The sequence below is a fragment of the Biomphalaria glabrata genome, chromosome 9 (assembly GCF_947242115.1).
Source record: "Biomphalaria glabrata chromosome 9, xgBioGlab47.1, whole genome shotgun sequence".
Classification (NCBI taxonomy): domain Eukaryota; kingdom Metazoa; phylum Mollusca; class Gastropoda; family Planorbidae; genus Biomphalaria; species Biomphalaria glabrata.
The window spans coordinates 46,335,691-46,362,383 of NC_074719.1; the positions used below are offsets into that span (position 1 = coordinate 46,335,691).

General features: G+C 39.1%; 1 protein-coding gene across 1 annotated transcript in view; it reads left to right on the forward strand.

The window, feature by feature from the left end:
* Positions 1–26,693, forward strand: part of LOC106053463 (uncharacterized) — a 64,786-nt gene that overhangs the window by 31,415 nt on the left and 6,678 nt on the right. Inside the window, exons 19-30 of the mRNA XM_056040757.1 lie at positions 1,161–1,321; positions 3,813–3,987; positions 5,871–6,033; positions 8,683–8,875; positions 9,445–9,742; positions 11,141–11,360; positions 12,034–12,217; positions 13,141–13,766; positions 18,149–20,281; positions 21,550–21,638; positions 22,658–22,762; positions 26,398–26,693. The exon at positions 26,398–26,693 is cut by the window's right edge and continues 121 nt beyond it. Of these exons, the coding sequence (XP_055896732.1) occupies positions 1,161–1,321; positions 3,813–3,987; positions 5,871–6,033; positions 8,683–8,875; positions 9,445–9,742; positions 11,141–11,360; positions 12,034–12,217; positions 13,141–13,766; positions 18,149–20,281; positions 21,550–21,638; positions 22,658–22,762; positions 26,398–26,693 (4,643 nt within the window). The remainder of the gene's footprint in view (positions 1–1,160; positions 1,322–3,812; positions 3,988–5,870; positions 6,034–8,682; positions 8,876–9,444; positions 9,743–11,140; positions 11,361–12,033; positions 12,218–13,140; positions 13,767–18,148; positions 20,282–21,549; positions 21,639–22,657; positions 22,763–26,397) is intronic.

Below are 26,693 nucleotides of genomic sequence, written 5' to 3' on the forward strand. Positions count from 1 at the left end.
ATGGTTGTCACGTGACAGTTTTTTTCGTTGTTTTATTAATAAGATCACGTGACTAAATGTTGTTTGTTTACGATTGGTGAATGAGGTCCATTTGGCCATAGCCGAAAAACGAAATAGACAGCACACTTTTTAGTGCATCCAGTGTAAAGACGTGGTTTTTTTAAAAAGATGCATTCGGTTTAATCAAAGTTTGTACGTTCACCTGTCTCTCTTATTTTGTTGGCCATTTTGTTCGATGAAGCGTCCTTGACCTAGTTTAATTTATTGTGAAAATTTTCAATAAAAACATTAGTGCCATTTGGAGTTCTGTGACCACGATTAAAATACCCAAACTACAATGCCATGATTGTGTATTGTTTTAATAATAAGGATGGCTGCCTGGTCGTGCGGTTTGTGCGCTGGACTGTCGTTCGGATATATCGACCGTCGAGGGTTCAAACCCTGCCCGCTCCCATCCCCCGTCGTCCTGCGGGAGGTTTGGACTAGGAAGTAAACTATCTTCAACTCTGAAGGAACATCCGAAACATGTAAAACATTTTACAAACAACAAACAATAATAGGTCAAAAAGGGTGTCCTGTTTTCGTAAAATGTTGACATCATTTTGTTTTCACTTTATCCTTTGTACTCCCAGAATCACGTAATCCACAATCCTACATGAACTGTTCTTCTCTTGGCTGCAGCCTTTTCCAATTTATTTGTAGTTCACCCGTTTTCTAAGGCTTAATTCTTCTCCAAAGCTACCAAAAAAAAAAAAACAGGCAATGACGGCGAAATGAAGTCTTGATTCGGCCACCGGCAGACTATGGTTTTGTCTGTGTAGATTCTGGCAGAATATGTAGGTCACATCTGGGTGCAGCCACGTGAAATACTATAATCCTTGTAAATTTTCGTTCATCTCATAAGGGAAATCGATGTAAAAGTTTGAAACATTTGTTATAAAAATTCCTTGATCTCTGTCTGTGTGTATGTGTGTATGTGTGTGTGTGGTGCGTGCGTGTGTGTGTTTGTGTGTGTGTGTATTTGTAATGAACGCGAATACGAAACGATCTAGATTGAATACCATTTTAATTGCCAGGTCATTAATTGTAAATTTAATCTGTATTTATTCTGTGATTCTGGATAGATATTAGATAATTTTCTCTTTGTGATTGACATTTAGTTTGATAACTTCTTGATGGAGGTTCTCGGCCAGGCGCACGACATGCTACGTATGAAGGCTGCTACAGATAAGGTTTTTGTCAAAGCTATCAGAAATTTTGAGGACCTCCCACCAGAAAAACGATCTTTTTTTACCGTCGCAGACTGGTCGGGGACTATCCAGTGAGTAATTCGTGTTAGTCCTGGGCCTATCCAGTGAGTAATTTCTGTTCGTCCTGGGACTATCCAGTGAGTAATTCCTTATAGTCCTGGGCCTATCCAGTGAGTAATTTCTGTTCGTCCTGGGACTATCCAGTGAGTAATTCCTTATAGTCCTGGGACTATCCAGTGAGTAATTTGTGTTAGTCCTGGGACTATCCAGTGAGTAATTCTTGTTAGTCCTGGGACTATCCAGTGAGTAATTCTTGTTAGTCCTGGGACTATACAGTGAGTAATTCCTTTTAGTCCTGGGACTATCCAGTGAGTAATTCCTTTTAGTCCTGGGACTATCCAGTGAGTAATTCTTGTTAGTCCTGGGACTATACAGTGAGTAATTCTTGTTAGTCCTGGGACTATCCATTGAGTAATTCTTGTTAGTCCTGGGACTATCCAGTGAGTAATTCCTGTTAGTCCTGGGACTATCCAGTGAGTAATTCCTGTTAGTCCTGGGACTATCCAGTGAGTAATTCGTGTTAGTCCTGGGACTATCCAGTGAGTAATTCTTGTTAGTCCTGGGACTATCCAGTGAGTAATTCTTGTTAGTCCTGGGACTATCCAGTGAGTAATTCCTGTTAGTCCTGGGACTATCCAGTGAGTAATTCCTTTTAGTCCTGGGACTATCCAGTGAGTAATTCTTGTTAGTCCTGGGACTATCCAGTGAGTAATTCTTGTTAGTCCTGGGACTATCCAGTGAGTAATTCTTGTTAGTCCTGGGACTATCCAGTGAGTAATTCCTTTTAGTCCTGGGACTATCCAGTGAGTAATTCTTGTTAGTCCTGGGACTATCCAGTGAGTAATTCCTTTTAGTCCTGGGATTATCCAGTGAGTAATTCCTTTTAGTCCTGGGACTATCCAGTGAGTAGTTCGTGTTAGTCCTGGGACTAGGTGAAGGTGTGGTGGCTGAGTGGTAAAGCGCTTGGATTCTGAACTGAGGGGGACGGGTTCTAATCCTGGTGATAACGGAGATTATTTTAAATTTCGGGATCTTTAGGGCGCCTCTGAGTCTACCCAGCTATAATGGGGACCTGACATTAGTTGGGGAATAGTAAAGGCGGTTGGCCGTTGTGCTGGCCACATGATTTCCTCGTTAACCATGGGCCAAAGAAACAGATGACATTTACTTCATCTGCCCCCTAGATCGCAAGGTCAGAAAGGGGAACTACTTCTACTTGCGGGACTAGGTTAGGTTTTAGTTTCGTATTAAATAATATATGTAAGAATGTATACATAAAGTGTGATGCTCCAGACAGCTTATTCAATCTACCATATGGGCCTATGTGTTTGCGTTAATTGGATTCACAGATTTGAATAGGGGGCTTAAAGTCTTTTCTTTAATATAATCAACTCAACTTTTATTCACAATATCAGTATAGTAATATACAGTCATAATCGCAAGATAATAAACCTAACCCAAACCATGATTTCTTAACTCTTAAATCAGTGTTTCCCAGACGTTTTCCGTAACGGAACACTTCGCACATTTAGAGTATTTAGCGGAACACATCCTTTTTTTTAGAGAGTGTAATTCGCGTTGTGACCTACAAGTTAATTATTTCAGTAGTTCGTGGAATACCTATTCAGGCCTCACGGAACACTAGGGTTCAGCAGAGCACAGTTTGGAAACGCTGTCTTTAATTATTCAAATCTATATCTACCATCCACAAGTCTTTTTTTTTTGACCAGGCGTTCCTCCAAATATGGAAATAATCTACCAAACACAGGTAGCTCATAAGTCGTCTTACTGTCCACAGAGAGAGAGAGAGTGTGTGGGAGAGACAGAAAAAGAGAGAGGGACATAAAGAGAGATAGAGACAGAAAGAGAGAGAGAGACAGAAAGAGACAGAAAGAGAGAGAGACAGAGAGAGGGACAGAAAGAGAGACAGAAAGAAAGAGAGAGAGACAGAAAGAGAGAGAGACAGAAAGAGAGAGACAAAAAGAGAGAGAGACAGAAAGAGAGAGAGAGAAAGAGAGAGAGAGACAGAAAGAGAGATTGACAGAAAGAGAGAGAGACAGAAAAAGAGAGAGAGAGGGACAGAAAGAGAGAGAGGGACAGAAAGAAAAAGAGAGAGAGAGTTTGTAACTTAGTGGGTGACTAGTCCAGTTGCATGTCACAACCTCTATGGAGAACTAAATGACTTGCTTACTGGGTCACACACCAAGACCGTACCTTATAGAAGACCTTAACACTGACTTGTGTGTTTAGACCAATAGCTCTTCGCCACGTCATAGGTTTGTACGACAAGGCAACGAGCTATTGGTCTAAACTGCTCACATGTTCTGACACTGAAGTTCAGTGTTAAAGCCTCAATGATCTCGGTCACACGAATCTCAGTTCCCCCCCACCCCCCATATGTCGACAAATAGACTTAAAAAACGACCTTGATGACTATAACAACACTGATTTTTATTATTGATTGATTTTGCGATCTGACGAAAGTTATATCGTTGTACCCAGCAAGGTCATGGTCGTACTTCGTCTTGGCCTGGTACCCGCCGAACAAAGAGAGGTTCTCAAACAGACATTCATGGCTTGCTGTCAAACATATCTTGAGGAGGATTACGATGAGGAATCACTGGATGAATGTATCGAGACGCTCAAGTCTAGATTTGAATTTGATCCAAAGCTTAAGGCAAGTCTTCTTCCCTGTTCTCGTTGTTATGTTGGAGCGTTCATATGACTAGACCAATACATGAGATGAACTGTTGGAGTGTTCAGATGACTAGACCAATATATAAGATGGACTGTTGGAGTGTTCAGATGACTAGACCAATATATGAGATGAACTGTTGGAGTATTCAGATGACTAGACCAATATATAAGATGGACTGTTGGAGTGTTCAGATGACTAGACCAATATATGAGATGAACTGTTGGAGTGTTCAGATGACTAGACCAATATATGAGATGAACTGTTGGAGTGTTCAGACGACTAGACCAATATATGAGATGAACTGTCGGAGTGTTCAGACGTCTAGACCAATATATGAGATGAATTCCTCAGTAGTTTCCAAATCAGAGAGCTCTTCATAGAGTTTTCTTTCTTTTGTTGTGTTTTGGGGCCAGTGTCTTGTTCGGGCCTCTAGATAATGGGTGCAGTTTTGAAAGACATGGTCAGCATTCTCTAGATGGGCAGATTTCACTGGTTCCAATTTTCAGCGTTCCGGAACATATGTTGTCTCATTCTGTTGTGTCTGGTCCTGAGGCGAAAGATTTTGACGCTGATCTTGTCTGGATAACTTATAATAGGCGTCATCTTTCTTGTGATTCGGATGAGAGCAAGTGAAAACCTTTAGCATGAATCTTTTTTTTTAGGTCAGAGTTTAACCAATCAGGAAGTAGTATGCCGAATAGAAAAGGTCAGGGGCTATTATCCAAAGGTCGCGGTCTATTTACACAAGCCAAGCTATTGCTCGTAAGGCACCCCCGCCCTATGAATAAAATTTTCACAACCCAGAAGTGACGTCTGCTAGCGAGACATGGAAGATATCTGCAAAAATATATTAAAAAAAAAGGCTCAGCAGAAGTTTCAAAGACTGATTTTAGGAGTGAGAAATTTCATAACAAATAATAATAATAATAATAATAATCTTTATTGTCCGTATGGAAATTTGTCTTACAATTTGTGCATTACACCAAACAAAAAAACAGTATAACTATAAGAAACTATATAGAAATCTTTTACCAAACTGAGAGGGGCAGTCACGGTGGCTTAGTGGTAAAGCAGCGCTTGGCTTCCGAACCGATGGGTCCCGGGATCAAATCCTGATGAAGACTGGGATTTTAAATTTCGAAATCTTTAGGGCGCCTCGGAATCAACCCAACTGTAAAAATTACCTGACATTAGTTGGGGAAAAGTAAAGGCTGTTGGTCGTTGTGCTGGCCATTTGACACCCTCGTTAACCGTGGGCCACAGAAACACGACATTTACATCATCTGCCCTATAGATCGCAAGGTCTGAAAGGGGAACTTTACTCACTTAACTTACCAAACTGGCCACTCGACCAGTTAATGAGGTTGTGTTCGTCGCGTATGGAACATGTCCTTTAAAATAAATCGTTGGTCTCAAAGGTTACATAACATGGAGGCCGATTCGAGGAAAACGCTAACACAGGCGTCCTTGTAGAGCTTGGCGCCGAACTTTCAAGGATGGACCTCAGGTCAGAGGACACTGGCTGGGGAGAGGCTTCAGACGTTGACGGAGCCCGATTTCTATGGAGACAACTTGCCGCTCAATGCGCCAAACTGCGCGAGGGAATCTAAGTCTTAGTAAGTAAGTGTACAATAAAGACATACAATTTCCCTTGGTACCAGTATTTTAGATCTAATTAGATTAATACATTAGAAAGTCCGAGAGAGAGAGAGAGAGAGAGAGAGAGAGAGAGAGAAAGAATAGTGACAGAGGAAATTATTTTTCAAGTCTACTTTTACTACGCGCAGGACGTAATTATCTTATCCTTTAAAAGATCGTCTGTCGCTTATAAGATAAGATAATCGTTGCCGTGTCCTGTCCAGGTGTCAGCGATTATTGACACCAGTGCCAATGTCACAGCCGTACTTCATTCTGTTGCTCTCAAAAATAACATCACAAGTCTGACACTACTGCCTGGAGCCTTGAACATGTCACAATCAGCGTGCGTGGAGCCAGAACCTAGCACACTGGCGTCTGATCACCAATGTATGTACTGTACTGATGGAATTAACTTAAAAATCAATGTATGTATTTTTAAATTTTAAAACATTATTGAAGGTTTTAGAGCAGGGGTTCTCAACCTGTGGGTCGTGACCCCCTTGGAGGTCGATTGACAATTTGCCAGGGGTTGCCTAAGACCGTCGAAAATATAGATTGCTCTTGTCTATTCTTAAGACTAAGACTAAGACTGCTTTATTTATCCTTACTGAAATTTGTTGATTACAAGGACTCTTTTCTCATATAAAGACAACACAACAGAAAAATACACATACATACAACAGACAACATAAAGAGTTCATTCAGCGACTACACACAGGTATCTTGGTGCATTTTATGTTCCCTGATCAATGAGTGGCGGTGATAGAGTCTGACCGAGTGAGGTACGAACGAGTTTTTGTACCGCTCCGTTCTTGTTTTGATTGACAGCAGTCGCCCACTTCGCGACGACCTGGCGTAGTTCTGATGGAGCGGGTGGCCGTTGTCTTCCAAGATGTTGTGAGTGTGTGTGTGTGTTAGTGGGTCTCGTCAGAGTGGGGGATTCTAAAAGGGGTCGCCCTCCTTAAAAGGTTGAGAACCGCTGTTTTAGAACAACGTAGGCTATCGTGCTCAGTAGGTCTGACGGTTGAGAAACTTTGCTTCGATGTTGAACATTTCATTTGCTGATACTAATACATGACATCCTCTTCTTGTTTGAATTAACGTCCGTATCTTATAAGATAAGACACGCAGCCTTTATTGTGGAGTTTTAATAAATGGCGGATAGATATAAGTGGCTAGCCTTTTGGTGTATCCGGTCAAATCCGGTGTATAGCAGATAATGGCGGTTTCAAAAGAGGTGTACAATGTTTCACATATTTTTCCATATCTGATTCAGACAAAGCTGTTACAGAATATAGAAAAGTGTTGATAAAGTCTGTTGGATCGTTGGGGCACCATACAAGAACTGTCAACCGTCTTTCTCCATTCCTTTCTGTCCTTTGCCTTGGATAGAATTTCATTCACTGACAGGCCTGTCCATATTTTGATGTCTTCCCATCGCTTTCTCTGACTTCCTCTTCTTCCTGGTGCTGTTCCCTGAGGGAAGGTCTTTGCCAGCCCTGAGGACCTTGTGATGTGGCCATAGAGCCATAGCGTTTACTATTTTTAAACAGTGGTTAGCAGGTCACCGTTAGGGTCCAATGGCTGTATTAATTTTGTTTTATCTCTTCATTCGGGATGCGGTCTATATACGCAAATATAAAATATGTATTTGAAAAGGATTATGATATTTATTTCACTTTTTAGCACTGTATCAAATTTATATGTGCACTAAAATTTTTTGTTTAGTTCGTAACAGTGAGCTTTCACTATGGCGCCAATAAGAATGTTTCGAAAATCTCTTTCCACTTGTTCAACCTTCCATATCGCTTTCATTTTCTCTTTCTATGGGGCACAACATGGCCTAAATTGTGCCGATGTGCCAAAAACCCCAAAATATATCATTTCTATTTCTATGTTACTCTATTTTTTTATTTGCTTAAAGAGTGTTGACTAAATCAAGAGGAGTGTTGAAACTTTTTGGTAAAAATAAAGTCGTTTGTGAACTAGAGTTCTAAAAACGGACTGTAATCATCAAAAAGAAAGTAATAGTACCAATGAAGAGCGCCAGTGTTGGTAATGAGTTAGTACTATTACTGAGCCGGATGTATGCATGGAAAGTGGTGTTTTTTTAATGATTTCGGCACCAATCGGTCATAATCCAGCCATGGCAATAAAATGGTGACTGGAACTGTGTGGCTGTCTGGTCTTGTATGCGCTCTGAATTCTCATGCTAATTAATGCTAAAACATATGAACAAGCTAAGCCAGTGCTTCCCAAAGTGTCTCTTTATCAGAACACTTCGCACATTCCGAGTATTGAATAGAACACTTTGCTTATTTTTTTAGAGAGATTGATTAACATGGTTAATGTGACAAGTTAATGGTACAAGGTAACTGTTCCAGTAGTTTGTGGAAAATCTATTTAGACCTGGCGGAACACTAGGGCTCTGCGGAACACAGTTTGGGAAACACTGTGCTAAGACATATTGGCATGCTAACTTATTGCTAAGTCATTGAGACATGCTAAGTCATATAGACATGCTAAGACATAAGGACATGCTAATCCATATGAACATGCTTTCATATACAGATGCTAAGTCATATGGACATGCTAATTCATATGGAGATGCTAAGACATAAGGACATACTAAGTCATATGTACATGCTATAGACATGCTAAGTCATATGTACATGCTACGGACATGCTAAGTCATATGGACATGCTACGGACATGCTAAGTCATATGTACATGCTACGGACATGCTAAGTCATATGGACATGCTACGGACATGCTAAGTCATATGGACATGCTACGGACATGCTAAGTCATATGTACATGCTACGGACATGCTAAGTCTTTGAGACATATTGCCAAAACCACAGGCACACTGTTTTTATCTGTAGAAGTATAGTTTCAATGTAAAAAAAATGATTTTACTTGAGTTTTCTTATAAGTAGGCCTACCAGTAAAAGTACTTAGAATTGTAAAGTTAACTTCACTGTGACTTTTTGTTATTACTAAACTAGTTTTTGTTTACTTTATAAACTGTTACAGGTGAAAGCATCGTTTTTTTACTGCTAGACAAACTAGCTCAGGATTTGAACCACAGCTCTTTGTCTCTACAAGTTCAGAGTCGCATGGCGGCATCTCTGGTAGATCTCTTAGTGTCTGACTTTCACTGTGACAAAGAAGTTCTTCTGACGGATGGACTAAAACAAGCTTTAGACGACATGACACTTCGTTTTAGGTTAGCCTCAATAGTGACATCTTATTATGTGCCACATTAGTGACATCTCATTATGTGCCTAGATTTGTGACATGTCAATTAGTCAATTATTTACTGATAATTGGCTATTTTGTTTGACACCAACTAGGGAATCAATTCTTTAGTATTCACAAATATCGCTAAATATTTAGAATTTTGTCCCCTTGGATAATTGTACACGTTATGTCTCCCACATCCCTTCGTTATTTCTCCCACATCCCTTCTCGTATCAAGTTCAAACTTTAAACCATTATTTATTATACGTAACATATTATATATCAATTTTAAAAAAATTAACCAACTAGAAAATACATTATTGGCAACTAATTATTTTGTTTGATATCGAATTAGCGAAATAACTTTTACATTATAGATTTAGATATATAGATATCTATGGCTGTAAATGTGGAGTTTTTCCACTTAGATAATTCATTATTTTTTTTAAGGATTTTTATTTATATTTTCTTCTTTTTTCTGTTTTTTTTTTCTCTTACCATTGAAAAACACAATAGATCTAGTTTTAGAGTTCCGAATATCTATTTTCACATCAGATCTAGAGTCCTGGGATTCAAGGAGTGCGTTCAAGTATTCGGCGCTGTTCTTCGACCTTTCCTCGCCGCCAAAATTGTGAAGCATCAAGCTCTGTCGTCAAAAATTGACGTTGGCCATCCAGTGGACACCATGAACGAAGATCTGTCCAGGAGTCTCGTGACACTGCTTACCGAGTGCTACTTAACCCTGGTCTCTGAGCTCAAGAAAAGGTCTAGACGACCGGATGCCGAAAAGGCGGTCAGCTCCAGCATCCTGGCCTTGTACATCTGGAGAACATTGGCTAAAATGGCCATCGCGGTAAGGATCAAAATTTCAAGTCAACATTCCAATAGATCATTGTTAAGTTCCTTGTTTAAGGCGCCGGCATTTCTCGCTCTCTAAATCTCGAAACAGGCTAAATGCTAAATTATCGTTCGATTATTGCACCCATAAAAAAAAGGGGCTCATTAATTCTTGGCTGTTTACCAGCCGAGGAGAAGAATCCAAAACCCCGCTGTCTGGCGTGGCGGCTATACCCAAACACGGGAAAAGCGTTGGGAGTCAACTTTGAGGAAAATTCAGGAGAGGTAACTCTAATGAAGCTTGTAGCACATTGTGCTACACTCTGGCAGACGCCGCTGACCCCAAACTGTATTGCCGAATGCCGTTCCTTCGGACCCAACAGCCGACAAGTTTTAGACCTTTGTCAATGCCCAGGCATTCATCTCTAGATTAGACAACTTTCGTCTTTAGCCAATGCCCAGGCATTCATCTCTAGATGTGAACTTAGACGCCTTACGACTGAAGGAGGCCAATGATAAATGTCTCTCTACGATAGTCCTGCGAAATTTAAAATGGGCTTTAAAGATATAAACATTACTTGAATAAGACTAAGACTACTAAATACTGCTTTATTGATCCTTATGGAAATTTGTTGTGCTTACAAGGACTCTTTTTCTCATATAAAGACAACACAACAGAAACATTTATAAAAATAGATCAGCACACAACATAAAGAGCTCATTAAGCGACTACACATAGGCATCTTGGTCCTTTTCACATATCCTGATTAAAGAGTGGCTTTGATATAGTCTGACCACCACCCTTGACACGAGCACGGTCTGACCGATTACTTTATATCTGTCAACTCAGAATGACCTTGACCTTAGCGGTCATTGTGTCCATGTTTAGTCACATACAAAGTAATAATTTGAAAATGATTTGCATCTGATGAAATGTGGAAGTGCCCCACACAACAAAAAAAAAGCGAGAAAGTGCCCTACCAATGATAGATTGCCAAAGTGCCCTACCAAAGATAGAGTGCAAAAGTGTCCTATCAATGATGGAGTGCGAAAGTGCCCTACCATTAACGAAGTTCGAGTGCCCCACCCATGTTAAAGTTCCCTACTAATGAGGAAGTGTTAAATGATGTGTAAATAAGCTCCATAAATAAAGCGCTTAAGTGCCCTACCAATGATGAAATTACGAAAGTGCCCTACCAATGACAAAGTGTTTAAAGTGCCCTACCAATGAAATAAGCTCCACAAATAAAGTGTTAAAAGACAAAGTGTTTAAAGTGCCCTACCAATGATGTGTAAATAAGCTCCACAAATAAAGTGTTCAAAGTGCCCTTCCAGTGATAAAAAGTATGAGAGTGCCCTAACAAGGTTGAATCGTACAAGCGCACCACTACTACTGATAGTCTCTTGTTTTCAGGCCAAGTTCCAACTGGAGGAGACAGTGGAGAATAAGGTCATTCTGAAGTCCAGCAGACTGGACATTGAGAGTTTGTTGTCATCAGTCATGATCCCAGATCCACAAACCAACACTTCCGAATTCAATATTCCATTTCTGGAATCGGTGATCGCCATGGCAACAAGACCTGGCTTTGTGCCTGTTCATGACCGATTTCTAGAGATGAAAACCTCCTCTTCAGGTGCGTTACAATATTACATTAGATGTTTGCATCTATTTCAGTGAACTTTGACCGAATCTCTTAAAAGTTCATAGGTCAGGTCTCAACATCCCCTATGCCAGTGATTCCCAAACTATAGTTCGCTGAACACTGATGCTCCGCGAGGCATGAATAGAATTGTAAATATGTGCATCGATGGACATTTCATTGAAATATTTTCTTCAAATTAAGGCAGTTTGCAGCACCCAGTGCTACACTCTGGTAGAACCTGCGACACCGCTGACCCCAAACTGTATCGGCACTGCCTTTGGATACATCAGCTGCTTGGAAAGGGGGAACTGATGTGTGGGCGACATTGTTCCGACCACAGCTAATGCACAGGCATGCCCAGGCATTCCTCTCATTCCCATGGTCGCTTCCTGAAGGAAGCCATATTTATATATATATACATACATAATATACTTCTATATTTCCTTCACCCTATATATATATGTATCTATGTACATGTGTGTATATATATGTATATGTATACATATACATATATATATATATATATATATATATATATATTCTTCAATTTATAACCTAAAATTAGTCAAATAACTTTGCATAAAAATAAATGCAACACTTTAACTAAACATCAAGCAATATATCCTCCGCCTGTTACCTTGTTATCTCCCCTTCTCCTTCACAGTCACCAAAGATGAAGATCCGCTTTTAAGTCAGCCCACTATCCCAAGCATGGAAATCGTCATCACAAGGGAGTGCATCAAAGCAGTGAAACAAATTAGTCAATGCTTGGTGACCCCCTCAGCGTGCACCAAAATGAGGCCCAAAGTAGTAGACTTCTATGTGTCTTCAGTCTTCGTTCTGCATGAGTAAGTTTTAGTAGGGCCTACTTTTTGTGTGTTTGTTGTGTATAGATGAACTACTTACCAGTCGCCAGGGTTGGACACCTATCCCTTATGGGGGATGAACATGGAAATCTTTCTTTGGCGAGCTAAATGGAGATCTGCATAACAGAAGTGTCGCCCTCCCCCTCCCAAGTGCTATAAAGATCAAATATGGCGCCATTTTGCCTTCACCTCCATTAAGGAAAGCAGATGGCCTCCAAAAGGGGCACCTGCAGACCTTATCAAAGGTCGTGGGTCAAACCTAAAAAAAAAACTTTGAAAATTGTGTGGTTCACCTTTTGTAATTTAATGAAATTTATAGTGCTGAACACATCACCACATGGTTCTGATTCAACACCTAGCCACAGATGGATGGATGGATGGATGGATGGATGGATAGATAGATAGATAGATAGATAGATAGATAGATAGATAGATAGATAGATAGATAGATAGATAGATACATACATACATACATACATACATACATACATACATACATACATACATACATACATACATACATAGATAGATAGATAGATAGATAGATAGATAGATAGATAGATAGATAGATAGATAGATAGATAGACGGACGGACGGACTGACGTCACGGCCGACGGACGGACAGACAGACAGACAGACAGACAGACAGACATACAGATAGATAGATAGATAGATAGATAGATAGATAGATAGATAGATAGATAGATAGATAGATAGACGGACGGACGGACGGACTGACGTCACGGCCGACGGACGGACGGACAGACAGACAGACGGACAGACAGACAGATAGATAGATAGATAGATAGATAGATAGATAGATAGATAGATAGATAGATAGATAGATAGATAGATAGATAGATAGATATGCACATAGATATTGACACTAATGTGACCGTCTTTAGGATGGTGTCCCTGTTATATCAAAAACTTTGGGAACTCAGACGAAACTTGATTAAAAAGAAACTGAAACCGGAACTCATCGTGAACCGGATGTGCGAGGAACAAGTCAGAACTATTCCACCACTGGAGATTACCGAAGAAGAAGCAAAGATACTGATTACTCGTGCGATACTGGAGCTGGAAGAGGTCAATCGATCGCTGAAAACTTTGGCCAGAATGGCAGAATGTCTGACCAGAATGGGCCAAGACGCGGGCGGAGCTAAAGGAAGGCCCCACACTGTCTTGTCGGCTGTTACCCCGTCGTTAACGACTCTGCTGATCAAATCCTGCTCGCTGTCGGTGCTGAGAGTCTTGACTGGGGTTTTAGCCGGGGACCTGGACCAGAAGGTAGTGGACAGCAAGCCGGTGGATCGGGTGGAGCAGTACCAACAGGTGGCGGCCATCGTGGTCCTGCACAATTCCTTGGCCAGCGTCCGAGATGAGGTCGATGGCCAGTCCTCGAATGGCCTGTGGTCCCCGACGTCTGGCACCAGCTCAGTCCTGGAACTACCGATGAGTGTGGTCTACGAGGTTTACGAAGCCATTGGTCAAGTGATTGACCTACTCACCACCAAGCTAAGTCTTCCAGGTAAGTTTATGCTTGAGCTATGATCTGTACAGACGCGTGGGTGGCCGAGTGGTAGAGCTCGTGGCTTCCAAACTGTAGCATCTCGAGATCGAATCCTGAAATTTTGAACTCTGGAATGTTTAGTACGCCCCTGAGTCTTATCAGTACTAATGAGCAGGCTACCTAACGATAAGCAACATTAGTAGATGCAATTAAAGGCGGCTGGTCCTAACTTTCTCCTTCCTAGCAAAGCTCTTTCCCCTTTTTTAAAAATATTTTCTATATTTTTTTTTTTTTTTTTTTTTTTGTAAGGGTGTAAAAATGTTATTTTGATACATAATAAAAGGCTAATGGTGTTACAGTTGAAATCTCAGTCTTGTTACTGGTCGTTGACGTGTAGCACCAAACTGGTGGTCGGCAACTAAACCATTATAGGCATAATATATCTTAACTAATAAAACTTCAAATAACTTCATTTTGTGAACAAAATTAATTAGAACTTTATTTATAATAATAGACAAAAGCAACTGGCTTAATGATAAAATAAAAGTACCAAAAAAATACTATACATATTGCTATAAATTTCCAGGAAAACACTCAACAGGTTAATGATAACATAGATGAGGATTTAATGGTTAAATAAATAACACACAGAAACCACAGAATGTCAGTTTGTTCTAGATCTAGTTTTGTTCCGCAAAATAAGCCGGCATTCACCATCATGTCTCCATTTTCTTCCTTCTCTTGTTCCACGCTCGTGTGGAACAGTGTCTAGTGCGCACCATGTATCTCAGTGCGGGAATAGAGTTACAACAAAATATTATAGGCTTAAGTTACAACAAAATATTATAGGCTTAAGTTATAACAATATATTATAGGCTTAAGTTACAACAATATGTTATAGGCTTAAGTTACAACAATATATTATAGGCTTAAGTTACAACAAAATATTATAGGCTTAAGTTACAACAATATATTATAGGCTTAAGTTACAACAATATATTATAGGCTTAAGTTACAACAATATATTATAGGCTTAAGTTACAACAATATATTATAGGATTAAGTTACATTAATATATAATAGGCTTAAGTTACAACTAAATATTATAGGCTTAAGTTACAACAATATATTATAGGCTTAAGTTACAACAAAATAATATAGGCTTAAGTTACAACAATATATTATAGGCTTAAGTTACAACAATATATTATAGGCTTAAGTTACAACAATATATTATAGGATTAAGTTACATTAATATATAATAGGCTTAAGTTACAACTAAATATTATAGGCTTAAGTTACAACAATATATTATAGGCTTAAGTTACAACAATATATTATAGGCTTAAGTTACAACAATATATTATAGGATTAAGTTACATTAATATATAATAGGCTTAAGTTACAACTAAATATTATAGGCTTAAGTTACAACAATATATTATAGGCTTAAGTTACAACAATATATTATAGGCTTAAGTTACAACAAAATAATATAGGCTTAAGTTACAACAATATATTATAGGCTTAAGTTACAACAATATATTATAGGCTTAAGTTACAACAAAATATTATAGGCTTAAGTTACAACAATATATTATAGGCTTAAGTTACAACAAAATATTATAGGCTTAAGTTACAACAATATATTATAGGCTTAAGTTACAACAATATATTATAGGATTAAGTTACATTAATATATAATAGGCTTAAGTTACAACTAAATATTATAGGCTTAAGTTACAACAATATATTATAGGCTTAAGTTACAACAATATATTATAGGATTAAGTTACAATAATATATTATAGGCTTAAGTTACAACAATATATTATAGGCTTAAGTTACAACAATATATAATAGGCTTAAGTCACAACAATATGTTATAGGCTTAAGTTACAACAATATATTATAGGCTTAAGTTACAACAATATATTATAGACTTAAGTAATGATATCTGACTACAATAACACAACCTTTCAGTCTCACGTTCTGGAGTCGTCTCCCCTGACTAAGACCAAATGACGACAACGCCACCTATCTTGCATCATTCACAACCAATCGCTAACCTCTTCCCACCGTCACCATATAAACGCAAACACACACACACACACACACACACACACATTTACACACTCCATAACAGTCATTAATCTTACATTGGAATCAGACATGAACAAACATTTGTGTCGGTATTATAAGTAGGTCGTTGAAGACCAGCCCAGCGCAGTTAGCCATTGTACAGTTAAACAAAACAACAAACAAACAAAAATTAAAAATAAGAAGACATTTTTTTTTTAATTTGAAAGAGAATTAAATGTTGACAACTAATGGAGGTTAAGTAAAAGTAACCTTTGTAGATCTTGCTGTTAGCTGTGACCAGATGATGTGAAGCTATTTATTTCTATAGCCCACTTAACCAGGGTGTCATGTAGCCAGCACAACGACCAACCGCCTTTACTTCCCAAAAGTAAGTCTTCTACTCATGTTGGGTGGACTTAAGGGCGTCCTAAAAATCCCAAAATTCAAAATCCCAGTTCTCAGGATTCAAACTCGTTCCACTTAATACTTTTGCAACTCGACCACCAGGCCCCCTTTAAAGGCAATGATCCTGTGTTTATAACATATCTACAGCAGAGAGTGCGGATAATTCTAGAAATATAATGAAAGTTCTTAAAGCTGTTGTTTGTGTTAAAACTAAATGTCACTATGACCCTAGCGAATATTGTATTTCATTTGACCCCCCCCCCCTTTTTTTTTCCCAACTCTGCCCCAGTAAAATCGTTAAAAAAAGGGTGGACAATTAGGGAAAAATTAGGGGATATAATTATTTTATATATTTAGATTTTTTTTAAATCGAAATCTACATATTGTAGATGCTCTTTAATATGTATCTATTTTTTTTTTATTATTCTTTTTTTTTTTTTTAGGATACCTCAGCTTTTTAGCTTTTGACTTCAGTTGTCGAGCTGTTTACATCCTAGGAATCCTTGGGCCTTTTCCCTCTTTTTTTTTCCTTTTTTTATTAACAAAAAGATGCATATTTTATTAGTAAGCGTACAAATGAAGTGGTTACATTTTGAAGTACAATGATTGCATATATGTATCTATTTATTATCTATGGAAAATTGTATACTATCACCCATGTAATTACTAAAGCCTTCTGTCGTTTCAAGTAAGAAAAGCAGTAATATTTTAGGTTTAGCTTTATTGAATAAAGAAAGAGACCGTTTATTTACTCATGTTTTAATGCATAATCCTATCTCTACTGGGATATCTCATGATCAAACTAGTTTGCTTCCTTTCCGATGCGATCACCCTAAATATAGATATCACATGATTGAAGGGTCAAGGTTGCTAGACTAGTGTAAATAGGAAGGTTACCAATATGCACTGGCTTTTCAACGATGCGAGATCTACCAGTGCTGGATTTACCTCCCTTAGGCAACATCAGCAATAGTTTAGGGCCTCCAAGAGATTGTGGGCCCTAAAAATTGTCCGAATGATCCATTGTCACATGTAGGCCCTATACCTAAATATATTATTGATAATTTTAAAAAAATCGAGTGCTGGTAATTTTGGTAAATTGTAAAACTATTTTTTTATCATAAACATTAAACGTAAAAGTATTTAACTCTTGCCCGGGCATTCCATACCGTATATAGAAGGTCGATAGTCGTTTCGCGACTGAAAGATGACATAGTTATTGATTCTACTCAAACAAAAATAAACATGTAAAGGGAGTCAATTATAAATTTAAAAACTTTTACTCTATTTCCGCTTCTAGAAGTTTCAGTTATTACCATTTGTTGATGAGACCCGCGACACAAGTGTCGGAAAGTTAAAATAGTCCGCCGGTTGAAGAAGGTTGAGGATCACTGGTTTAGAGCGTTGTCTAGATCCAAATGTTTCGCTAAGACATTGAAGTTCGCTTCCTCAAGGAAAAAAAAAAGGTCGTTGGACGTAAACTTTGCAAGCCACAAAATGAGGTCACATCAGATTATCCGTATCTCTTCTAGTTTTTGACATCTAAACGTGACTGACGGACAGACAGACTGCATACAATTAAAAGAGGCATTTCCTCTTTTCGGGGGTTAACTAAAAAGGCTGGCCTAAAAATACTATATGGACATATATGCTATAGAATGGCTGCCTGGTCGTTCAGTTAGCGCTCTGGACTGTCGTTTTATCAATGGTCCCGGGTTCAAACTCTGCCCTCTCCCATCCCCCGTCGTCCTGCGGGAGGTTTGGACATGGAAGAAAATTATCTTCAACCCTGAAGGAACATCCGAAACATGTAAAACAAACAAACATTTACAAAATGCATGCTATCAAACTTGGATATTACCTATAGATCAATATTTGACCAAAGTTATTTCTTTGCTACACTTTCTCCTCAGATAGAAGCACACAAGAAGGTCAAGGTAGCCTGGTGACCTCTGACATCGCCAACCTCATCATAAATAAGATAATGTCTTCCATAGCGTATAGAGTTGAGATCGGAGACGTTCCTCCACTCCGAGTGAACGACCTAGTTAGGAGTCAGGAGGCGGAGGAGTCTTCAAAGAGCATCTCCCACAGCCACGGACACACGTTTGAAAACTCCAGCGACAATAAGCCTCTAGATCGCAGCGGAAACAATCATCTCGCTGATCCAGCTCTAAGGCTACAGCAGGACATGCATCATAGCCTCTTGAACTATCTTAGCACGGTGCTGTGTGCCATAGAGAAAGGTCTGAAAGATCAGATCGAAACAGCGATCCTGGCGAATGAAAGCTACGAAGCCAAGATCCAGGCCCGAGTTTTTATAGACGTGGCAAAAGAAAAGGTCAATTTCGCCCTAAAATCAAAACCTTTAACTTCGGCTCAGCAGACAGTCGTCATGGAAACTAAAACATCTTTGACCTTGCCAGGCGACGAAGCAAATAAGGATGTTGGGGGCACATCAGTAAGTGGGTCTATCTGCACGGCCAATTACGGCCCACACAGGACAGACTTCACCAACTTTGTAACAAATTTGTTCAAGAGCATTGTGGATCAGTCAACAAAAGAAGAAGAGGAATTAATAGTTAAGGCTGAACTTATACAAGAACTAATATGCGCTTGTAGCTCTGTAAGCTGCCTGTATCTTGCACCGGCCAGTTCAACGGGCAGAGACAGTAAGAGAAATTCCATGTATATTATTATTTTGGAAATGATGCTGCACGAATTATTCACAAGACAGAAACAGTGCAAGAAGTTCTTCAAAGAAAGCATCTTACAAAAAACAGCCATGCCTTACCTGTCTATCCAGACGTCGAGCAAGCCTGACCCACTAGGGCCTCATTACGCTGAGGTTCTGGACAGGGAACGAAGGCTTTCCAATTTCATACATTCTGAAACCAACGCAGTGGCTAGGAAGTTTCAAAGTCGGCAGACTTCCGTGGCGGGCTCAGCCACGAGGTGCGACAACTCTGTCTTTGAGAAATCCAGCTCAAGTCTCCATCACGATAAACTCAAGGCTGAGCAGATTCGGGGGCATGAGCTGGACGTCATGACGTCAAAGAGGATCGCCCATAGAGTCTCCGAGTGGAGAAGAAATATCATGACCACTTCGGCCGCTAATAATGCAGAGAGCACGCAAAGCAGCTCTTCTTTGTGGAGGAAGAACTTTGTTCGTCACGTGATCGAGTCCAAAGAAGCAAAAACAACCGCGTTATCTCCCCCTAAATCAAAAGACAAGTGGAATGAATCTCCTAAGAAGACATTGACTGAAAATTTTGCCAACATGGACAGTAATGCCAACAAATCAGAGCAGCAAGCCAGTAAACCTAAACAAAGCGCAAAAAGCAACCAAATTAACAGCAAGCTTAAAAAAGAAGCCAATAGCCAACTCCTTAACAAAACCAAACTACAAACACCTAAAACTCTGGCTAACAAACCAAAACAGCCCCTGAAGCATGAAGTAAAAGCTAAACCAAAACCATTCGTCAGGAAAGAGGTGACCAAAAAAGCTCCAGTCCGCCCTAAAGTTACGTCTGGCCAAATAAACAATGCGCCCAAAAGGCTGCCGAGAAAGAGAACAGATCCATTCAAAGATGGCTCCTGGAAGAAAGCGCATGCGCAGCGAGAGGAGAGGAGTATTGAGGTTATTTACCATGTCAGCAGTAAGGTCAATGTGAAACCATTGGATGATACAGAACGGAAGCACAACAAGGACAATGATGCAATCGCGTTATCTGTTGTTGTACAGGAGAAAGGAGCGGCAGATACCGAAACAAAGAAAGACGCGCCAAGACAGCAAAACCTTGTCCAGCACACCTTGCTGACACTTCTGGCCGGTCCACTTTCACGCACGGTCAAGGTCGTCAGGGACCTGTTCTGCCAAACTGACCTTACGACAGACCAACTGGCAGACTTATTATTAGTGATCGAGGAGGCGATTGGGGCCCCTGACCTTGAGTTCAAGAAACGATTACTGCAGGGCGAGGGTCAGAGGTCAGGAATCTCTGAAAGACTGACAAGTACAGTTGGAGAACTGATTACAAGTTTAGGTGATGTATATGCAAATATCTTGAGTTTATTGACATAGTGATACATCTCAGATGAACTGATAAATAGTCATACATCTCAGATGAGAATATAAATAGTGATACATCTCAGATGAGATGATAAATAGTGATATATCTCAGATGAGTTGATAAATAGTGATACATCTCAGATCAGTTGATAAATAGTGATACATCTCAGATCAGTTGATAAATAGTGATACATCTCAGATCAGTTGATAAATAGTGATACATCTCAGATGAGTTGATAATTAGTGATACATCTCAAATGAGATGACAAATAGTGATACATCTCAGATGAGTTGACAAATAGTGATACATCTCAGATGAGTTGACAAATAGTGATACATCTCAGATGAGTTGATAAATAGTGATACATCTCAGATGAGTTGACAAATAGTGATAATTCTCAGATCAGTTGATAAATAGTGATACATCTCAGATGAGTTGATAAATAGTGATACATCTCAGATGAGCTGATAAATAGTAATACATCTCAGATGAGTTGACAAATAGTGATACACCTCAGATCAGTTAATAAATAGTGATACAATGTAACCTAAAGAAAATAGTAAGAAAATGAAAAGAGGAAGCTTTGAAGCTATTTTGAAATCAATAGTACAAATGAACAATGTCCAGGACACTATATTGTAAAATCACTGTTAACGGTGAGCCATGGAAACAGTGACATTTACGTTATTTGCCCCACTTATTATTTTTGTCACTAATTCTCCTTTCACTTTATAATTCAGAAAAATGTGGAAATGATTCTAGTTTTCGCACCTAGTCCAAAGGGTTATATTTGTTGTTTTAAAAAAAAATCGTTTTAGAGCGCATCTTTCATGATATATTAGCTCGGTGCGCTATGGTCCAATTGCTTTGGTGGACACATGGGTGTGTGAGGGTGGGGGTATTTGGGGGAGGATTTCGGGGCTGCTCAGCAAGCCCATCCTCGAGCCCCCATGAAGGGTGGACAAACGGTTTAAGCTGTTCAGTCACACAACCTTACACCTACCGCTTCGTCTCGTACAATAATTGCTACACCATGCTCATCTGCAAGACTTTGCATTTTCTATCTAGAGTTATCTCTCTTAGATCGATAGTAATTTGTAATGTACAGGCATAGTATATTATTTTGTCTTTCAAGGTTTAATTTACAAATCTTTGTCTTCGTCTTGGTCTTGGTGTGCATGCCTGTGAATATTTTAAAATGAAAATTTCCTCTAAATCTGTTTTTATTCGTATCTCATTAGAAACCAACAAGCTGACAGATGAGGATCTAATCAAGATAATACCCAGTGGTCAGACTATAGAAGCAAAGTCTGGTTGCTTTAGAACTGAGGTGAGAAGCCATTACAATCATACACACAACTTGAAACACTGTTACAATAGATTTAATGGTGAAGACGTCTGAGGGCCCAATATCCCTTTGTCTTCCGGAGTTCCTGTCTAGAAGAAATAAGAAATAAGAGAATTCCTGTTGATAAAATAAAATAATTTAATCTTTCAAGGAGCAGAAATCACAAATAATTTAACACACAATATAAGTTAGTTTTAACACTAGGGTAACAAACGTTGACTTAACATATAGCTTGATACTTATTGACTGACCCTGCTTATTGTCTTCCTTCTCTAAAATTATCTTCTCCAGTCAAGAACCAGAATCTTCTACTGAAAAGATCCCTGCCTATTTCTAACTCGTAACTCCCTCGGCTAATTATTGTTTTTATAATTAATAGAACATTTACGCCTACATCAAGCGGGATACACATTCATTTAGGTTACAAAAACAAGTCCTAATTGATGCAAGATTTATACACAAAGTACCATAAAATATAAATCATTGTTCAACATTGACGACTACCGGTAAGAATTTGTGCAGGAACGAGAGAGTTGTTCTCTAGAGACGTCTGCTAGTCGAAATTAGATTGTAGAATAAAAAATAATTTAAAACTAGAGCTGTATTCTTTAATTAAGACATAACTATACACATTACAGATTACATTAGTCTATAAATATATCACAGCCGCTCTATACAGTGAATGTACATACTAGTATCAAGGGAGAAAATCGTTTGCAACATTGCCTCGATGTTTCTTTTATAATGTAGTTACCTCCCTTCTATGGTCATATGTTTTCGACGTCTATTAATAAAATTCGATTTTAGTCTTAAATCTTTGATTAAAATATCAAGGAATGTGTTACGAGGACATCTGTAGGCCTATTTATTTTGCTTGCTAGTGTGACATTACCTGCCCATTTTGTTTTTCTTTGTGTCTTAAAAAAAATGTATTTGTCAATAACTGAGTTGTCATTGCGTGACATAGATCAAGGTTTGTTTTACTCTTGCACATTCCACAGCTGATTGCGTCATTAAATCGAATTCTCAACAGAGTTCAGGAGACCCACAATCCTGTGCCACAAATAATTACTGACAGATGGCAAGACATATTGGAAGCTTTACAAGTAATTAGATGTCATGCTAGCCATGTTTAAATTTTACATAGATAGTTTCCAAAGTCTATTGGGTAGACAATCTGCAGCAGTGTTTATGGTGTTGTTTACTATATGGGTACTCTGGGTACATACAAAGTTTCCAAAGTCTATTGGGTAGACAATCTGCAGGAGTGTTTATGGTGTTGTTTACTATATGGGTACTCTGGGTACATACAAAGTTTCCAAAGTCTATTGGGTAGACAATCTGCAGCAGTGTTTATGGTGTTGTTTACTATATGGGTACTCTGGGTACATACAAAGTTTCCAAAGTCTATTGGGTAGACAATCTGCAGGAGTGTTTATGGTGTTGTTTACTATATGGGTACTCTGGGTACATACAAAGTTTCCAAAGTCTATTGGGTAGACAATCTGCAGCAGTGTTTATGGTGTTGTTTACTATATGGGTACTCTGGGTACATACAAAGTTTCCAAAGTCTATTGGGTAGACAATCTGCAGCAGTGTTTATGGTGTTGTTTACTATATGGGTACTCTGGGTACATACAAAGTTTCCAAAGTCTATTGGGTAGATAATCTGCAGGAGTGTTTATAGCGTTGTTTACTATATGGGTACATACATAGTTTCCAAAGTCTATTGGGTAGACAATCTGCAGCAGTGCTTATGGCGTTGTGTACTATATGGGTACATACATAGTTTCCAAAGTCTATTGGGTAGACAATCTGCAGCAGTGCTTATGGCGTTGTGTACTATATGGGTACATACATAGTTTCCAAAGTCTATTGGGTAGACAATCTGCAGCAGTGCTTATGGCGTTGTGTACTATATGGGTACATACATAGTTTCCAAAGTCTATTGGGTAGACAATCTGCAGCAGTGCTTATGGCGTTGTGTACTATATGGGTACATACATAGTTTCCAAAGTCTATTGGGTAGACAATCTGCAGCAGTGCTTATGGCGTTGTGTACTATATGGGTACATACATAGTTTCCAAAGTCTATTGGGTAGACAATCTGCAGCAGTGCTTATGGCGTTGTGTACTATATGGGTACATACATAGTTTCCAAAGTCTATTGGGTAGACAATCTGCAGCAGTGCTTATGGCGTTGTGTACTATATGGGTACATACATAGTTTCCAAAGTCTATTGGGTAGACAATCTGCAGCAGTGCTTATGGCGTTGTGTACTATATGGGTACATACATAGTTTCCAAAGTCTATTGGGTAGACAATCTGCAGAAGTGCTTATGGCGTTGTTTACTATATGGGTACATACATAGTTTCCAAGTCTATTGGGTAGACAATCTGCAGCAGTGTTTATGATGTTTACTATATGGGTACATACATAGTTTCCAAAGTCTATTGGGTAGACAATCTGCAGCAGTGTTTATGGCGTTGTGTACTATATGGGTACATACATAGTTTCCAAAGTCTATTGGGTAGACAATCTGCAGCAGTGTTTATGGCGTTGTTTACTATATGTGTACATACATAATTTCCAAAGTCTATTGGGTAGACAATCTGCAGCAGTGTTTATGGCGTTGTGTACTATATGGGTAGCACAGTCAATGCTTAATGGTTTTTGTGTTAGCACCGCCTGAATCTTGCGTCATCACATCATCTTTCCTTTGCGTTCCTCGTGGAACCTAGGGCCTCAGTAAAAACACGCCACTCTCCACGGTCTCTTGAAAGTTTTTTAAAGGCTTCCCAGCTCTTTCCTGTCCTCTCGCCTTCATCTAGTATACTGCGTCGCCAAGTTGTTTTTTTTTTTTTGTTTTTTTCTGGTCTTTCTCTACGTCTTGTGCCCTGGGGGTTCCACTCTAAGGTCTGTCTAGCTCTTTTGTTGGTATCTTTTCGTTGCGTTATAACCTGGGTTTGTTTTTTTTTTGTTAAGTTTTTGCTTTTTAAAAAAATTATCTTCCCCCAGCTTCGAAAACTATTTCGCATTAACCCTTAAAGTGCTGAGCTGTTTTCTAATGAGTGCATACAAAATGGAATTACAACTCTAATGTTTGGAGGCTAAACTACCACACGCGTCTTAAGGGTTAAGGCGGCCTAAAAACCTACGACTTTCTCTGTTAGTCCATGTTTTTGTTAACAATTTGCAATAAAATGACAGATAGTTTCAGCCAGGGCCGGTCTCAGGGCAATGCAACCTATACGGCCGCAGTCGGCCCTGCACTTTCATAGGCCCTGCGCTAACTCTAGTTGTAAATTATTAACTTAAATCATTCTAACTTATAACAGGGTTTCCGCGGTCTTCTGATTTTCCAGAAGCTCCTGGAATTTCATGAAATTGCAAAGTATACGAAGAAAGTCATGAAAATCTCCTGAAATTATTAAAAAATATCCCGAAAACTAAAAAAAAAGTTCTGAAAAATAGAAAAAATTGTAATTTCGGGTGTCATTCAATTTGAAAAACGGTATTGTAAGCTTTCATTTAACAAAAATAATAGGGCGAATTTTAACCAAAACAGTAAGTTCTAATTCTTAATTTAATGTAATAGTCACTGGCATTTAAATATAGATCTAAATCTATCTCGATCTCTTAAACAAAATCAAAAGCGATATTTTGCTAGTCGATAGTAAATCTAAAAGGTAGATCTGATAGTAAATCTAAAAGGTAGATCTGAATGTTTTTATCGGCTTTATGTTGGAAATCTACCTTCTATTGTAGATGGTTCGTAAGGTTAATTTGATCTTGATTTTTGCACTTAGTAAAGTACGAATAAAATGCAAAGACGAATTTATTTTCTAACAAAAAATCTTAATTTTTACTTATTATCCTTATCCCTACCCAGTTGAGGCCCCAGGCAATCCGTTTGGCATAGGGCCCCACAATCCGTAGGACCGGCCCTGGTTTCAGCAGTTTCTCGATTTTATTTCCAACATTTTTAGTCTTTTACTCGCACACCCGATAGTGGCACATAGTATCATATCAGCAGGGGAAACAACTTGACGTCTTTGTAGCTCGAGGCCTCCGTGAACACTGCTATAAACTGACCATCACTAATCTTACAGCTGGACATTGTTTAGTATAAAAGGGGCCAAGATGTTTGTAACGATTGCTCTAATTTTGGTTCTTTGCTGTTTGGTGTTTCTGTAGCTAGTGGTTTTTCTACAGGGTTAGGGTAGCTAGTGCTACGTCCAACCCTTTTGCCTCTAGCACACTTGAATTTCAGGTCATACATTATTATTATTATTATAGCTTTTATATAGCGCTACTTTCATGCTTATAGCATGCTCAGAGCGCTTTGGTCCAATCTCATTTGTGGACCAGTGAGGGGGAGGGGTATCTAGGAGTTGGTTTTCCGTGATGCCTTGAGGCGCTCTGTCGGGTATCGAACCTCGAGCCCCCTTCTAGGTAGCCAAGCCAAGCCAAGTTCAAGCGCACGCTTCCCACATTTTTAAAGCTATTTCCACTTGAAGTTTTTGTATTTAGAAGGAGAGTTCCGTGGCCATAGAGTTCCCCTTTCAGGCCTTGCGATCTTTAGGACAGATGATGTAAAGGTCATCTGTTTCTGTGGCCCACGGTTAACGAGGGGGGGGGGTCATGTTGATTTAGGCGGGCTAAACAAAAGTAATCTATGTATAGTCTCTTTTTTTTCTTTTTCTGACACTTGGCTTACATTTGTTTCGTTAAATCAGGGGGCAGACGACGAAGACGGAAGTCAAACTTTTGACGATGATTTCGAGGATGACGAAGAAGAAAGCGATGGCAGCGATTATTCCCGAGGATCAAAGGTTGAAGTTGAAGGTCTTGGAGAGGATGACGCACACAGCGACAGAGAAAGTGGGGAAAACAATAGAGAAATACGTCATCGCTCGTCATCCACCAGTTCGTCTGCCACGTCTAGAAGGTCAAGGTCTTCGAGAAGTCGCGGTAGTATTTCCAAAAGGAACGCCACTGGATCACGGAAGTCTACGCCGAAGTCAAGAAGTGC